The sequence below is a fragment of the Volvox carteri genome, assembly GCF_000143455.1.
Source record: "Volvox carteri f. nagariensis unplaced genomic scaffold VOLCAscaffold_10, whole genome shotgun sequence".
NCBI lineage: Eukaryota > Viridiplantae > Chlorophyta > Chlorophyceae > Chlamydomonadales > Volvocaceae > Volvox > Volvox carteri.
Genome location: NW_003307553.1, coordinates 2,088,420 through 2,092,712, shown reverse-complemented (window position 1 = coordinate 2,092,712; position 4,293 = coordinate 2,088,420). Strand labels below are relative to the sequence as shown.

The window sequence follows — 4,293 nt, the reverse complement described above, 5'->3', positions numbered from 1 at the left end:
CCCCCCTCGCCCCCCTCCCTCCCCCTCCCCTTCCTTCTCTCCCGCGCCCCTGCCCCGGCCCACCTGCACCCCCAGCAGCACACTGGACTCCCTGTTCCCCGAGTTGCGATAGTGAAACAAAGTCACGTTCCACGCGGGCGGCACCATGTCCAGGAAGCGCCTCAGAGCCCCGGGATGCTCCGGAAACTCCACCTGAAGGATCTTCTCAGCCTCAATACGACAAGTGTACGAGCGGGCACGACCACCGGCCAGATAGCGCAGGTGGACCTGGGGGGGAAGGGGGTTACATGGTGAGCGGTTGAGTGGTTGTGAGTGGTTGGTGAGTGGTTGAATCTCCCCCTCATTGGTGAATTTCGACTGTCCTTCATGGTGCCCTAGGGTGTACCCTAGGTCGCCTGGCACGGTGCCCGTACTCCTTACCTAGCTAACAACTGAAGTTGCAGAGAGGTGAGGAAGTATTATTAAGGTACAAGACAGTAGGGGTAACGGCATGTAGGGGTAACGGCACGGCACTCCCACCCTGCTAATACGACGCTACGGCCTCCCCTGTCCAAGGTGCACGGGCAACGGGTTGTCAGACGCCATAGGCTATGCTCTATTAGTTTAGTACGGTATTGTACAGCGTGAGGTGTTGATGTACTGCTTTTCAGCGCAATTTTCGTGACAAACCCTAAGACCCCGCACGCATTGCCATGTGGTTGCTTTCCTCCATTGCCGTTGCCCTCGTCCCGCCACCGCCGCCGTGCAGACGCCGCCAACCTGCACGCATGTATACCTGCCGTACAGGCGCTATCTTCAGCCTGGGGAGCCAGCCGGGGGGCCAGTAATAGCAGCCGCGGCGGCGGCAGCGTTGGTCGCTTGGTTCGTCGTACTGCTCTCATAGCAGTGTCGCTGCTGGTGTTCAACATTGGCGGCACGGCGGCCTGGAGGCGCGGCGTGGCGGTGGTGGCGGCGGCGGCGGCTTCACACCCTGCGCTGCAGATGACGACAACGGTGCTGACGGCATCGTCCACCACCTAAAACGCGACCGTGTCGCGGCGTCCTCTCCCGTCGCTGCTGCGGTCGGCAGCAGTGGTACGACAGCTTGATGGTGACGTAGACTGCTGGGACGGCGAGGATGGCCGTGCCCATATCCACTTGCTGCAGGAGCCGCGGGATCATCAGCGCCCTCGCCATCCTCATTCCGAGGGCGCTGGATGGCACACCACCCTAGTGCCCTAACTGCATTTCCCCCGGTCCCGACCAAACCGTGTGACATGCAGCCGCATCACCGCTTGGGCACTACGGCACTGGAGGGGGGCCATTTCTCCACCTTGAAATCGCTGTCGGCCAAAACTCCCCTCCCTCCCTCCCTCCTTCCCTCCCCCAAATCCAAATCCAAATCCAAATCCAAATCCAAATCGCGCGACATTTCCCCCCACTGCACTCCCCGCTACACTATGGCACCCCCGATGCCGTACTCTTGGTGGTCAGAGTGGTAGGTTATCACTGAGAGAGCGAGAGTGCAGAACGTGGTGAGAGCGTTGCGGTGTCCACCATAGTCAAAAACAGAAATAGCCATTGCCTGATTAGGCTCCAATTAGTTAGGCTCCACTGTGTAGAGCGGAGGAAGACTGGACCACATATGCATTGGGCGTGAGGGGCCATGAAATGGGCTGCGGCGACGGTGGCGGGTCCAATCCAAAAAGGGAGGTGGGGGTAAGGTGGGGGGAAAGTCGTTCCAGCCGTCAGTGTCGGGGCTTAAGTGAAGAGAGCGGAAAGAGCGGCAGTGAGGAAGGGCGGTGTGTTTGGAGAATCTCATGGTGCAATGGGTAGGGGGTGGGTGTAGGAAAAGAGGAGAGGTAGGCTTAGGGGTTCTTGTTGCGAGAGGATGGGCTTTTTGCCCGGTGTAGTTCTCATCACAGTGGGCGCCATGTGTGGTGCAAAACCCTAAAACCCTAAGTGTGTGGTGCAGTGAGGGCCTTGTTGAGGGGCCCAGGCGGTTCCCACCGGGGGATGGTGTGGAACGCCTTGGAATGGGTAGCAGTTATGTAAGGGTAGTAGTTGCAAGAGCTTTCGTAGAGGTGGGTATGAGATGCGCAGAGAGGTAGACGTGTGCACGCAGCTGCGCCTAGCCGGCATGTGAGACGGGTCGTTAGGCCCGTCAGGCGACATGTATGCGTGTGCGGGGGGTGGGGGGTGGGGCGGGCGGGCAAGCGAGCTTGAGTTCCTCCTCTTGTATTCGTCGTTGCGACTTGTTGTTAAGATTTTGCGTTGCTGGGTTTGCTAGCTGACACTGTTTGCAACACCCGGTGTCTTTGCATTTTCGTGTACAGGAGTACCTAAGCTAGCTACGTGCTGGAGAACGTGTGTGATAATAAAGCTTTCCGTGTGCTGGTGGTTGTTTGGTTGTTATGGCCGCTGAGGTTCGCATCTGTGCTTTTATTTCTCTCCCTCTCCCACAACCTCGCTTGTTAAACCCCCCCCACACACAAACACACCGTTTTATGGCGTGCAAAAGAGTACAAACACAATATAAAACGTTTCCTGAATGGAAGTTTTCTCAAGCGCTACCTCACCAACGGAAGTTCTGCTTTCGTGACCCAATACCTGGATCTGAATCTCCCCACTATGGGAAGTTAGGTGACGGTGGGTCAAGGGGCTCCACTCACATCACTGCGGGTGCTAATAAAGAACGTTGAGCAGTTTCAGGCTTTCTGGAACATGTGGGCGTGTTCCTACATGCATCATGTGTGTATGTATGTGTATGTGTATGCATGTTTCAATTTAACTGAGCTGCGAGATGTACAGATTCGAAGAAGTCTGTGTGTCCGTGTGTTTTTTCATGTGGGCCATGATGAGGAGAATATCGATGGAGGTACACAAATAAGTTTAGTGAAGCGAGCTCCGTAGTCCAGTAACGTGTTAGGCTTTTGGACTGAAGCTATGGACGGCGGGGAAGAACGGTAATATTAGGGAAAAATGACACCAAGCCCAAGAACCAAATGTGAGCAGCCCAGTCAAAAACCGTTTGGATTCTGGCAAAGGAAGACGCTCGCCTCATGGATGGCTATTCCGTGTCTGCCACGACCTCTCACCCAACCCCCCTCTCTACCCCCCTCACTCCCACTCCTGCACACACCCCGCAGCTGACCATGACCTTCCGGTCATGGTACACAAGGGCAATACCCCAGATCCCACTCCCCCCATGCAGCCCACCCAGCTGACACAACATAACAAATCAAACATCACAATCCCAGGGCGACATCCTCCCTCTGACCATACACATCACAGGACAAAACGCATTAACGTCGTACACCACACAGTGCCGTACCCTACACCGCTGCCGTAACCTAATCTCCTCAACTGTGGTGGTCTCAGGTGCACTTGGACAGTTGGAAGGCATGTGGTGAAGCTGTGGTACAGCACCTGTGCACCCTTCACTTGTGGTGAGGAGGTGGTCAAGGCCATAAAGCGGCTCGAGAACAGTTAGTCATGCAGCCCTGGCAAAACTCCGGCGGAATGTTTGAAGTGTGCGACTCGCTTGGTGCAGGTGCAGGAGATAAGTTGGTTTCTCGTCACCCCATATATGGATGCTTTTCAAGCACCTCCGTTCCGAAAAGGGGCACGTTTTCCCAGTCAGCCCAATTTGAGGATCCTTGGGACTTCATTTCTGACACCTCAACCGGGGTTGAAAATGGGGTGCTCACGCCACCTTGAATTTACGTCCCTTCCCGGCATCATAGGAGCTTATTTCGTTTTCGTTTGTGCTGTTGGGTGATTGAGGTCAACGGTCCCATTGGTAGGGTGAGGGCGGATCGGGTTTCAAGATGAGTATCATGTCTTCATGGAGTGCCCAATTTACGACGACATTTCGACAGGTCCTACACCGAGCGTCGACGTTGGGTGACCGGCGTTTGCTTGCCAAGGCGCTTCACGCGATGCGTCAGTAGAGAAGCTCGCATAACGATGCCTATCTATGTATTTAGTCACCAGCGCAAACTTATTTCATAGACGCCCGAGGCCTCGGCCCGAGGCCTCGGCCCGAGGTCTCGGCCCGAGGTCTCGACCCGAGGTCTCGGCCCGAGGTCTCGCCTCGAGGTCTCGGCCGTCCTTTCCATGGAGCCTTATGCTGCAACTCAATAATAATTACCTTTACACAATTGAATGTATAACTTGATGTTCTTGTCACACATGTGTTCAGCTTCCTAAGGTGAATTTCAGCACCCGTAGGAACGGCATCCATTCGCTTTTCCGCCAGCAGAGACTTTGCCCTTATAAAGTAGATATAGCAACTGCATTATACTCCTTATA

At 55.3% G+C, this 4,293-nt stretch overlaps 1 protein-coding gene across 1 annotated transcript in view; it reads left to right on the top strand.

Moving 5' to 3' along the window:
- The window catches only part of VOLCADRAFT_103971 (uncharacterized protein), a gene marked incomplete at its 3' end in the record, with an annotated part of 11,209 nt that extends 10,189 nt beyond the window's left edge, over window positions 1-1,020 (top strand). The window contains exons 3-4 of the mRNA XM_002948601.1: window positions 79-261; window positions 749-1,020. Of these exons, the coding sequence (XP_002948647.1) occupies window positions 79-261; window positions 749-1,020 (455 nt within the window). The remainder of the gene's footprint in view (window positions 1-78; window positions 262-748) is intronic.
- Between the last annotated feature and the right edge of the window lie 3,273 nt (window positions 1,021-4,293).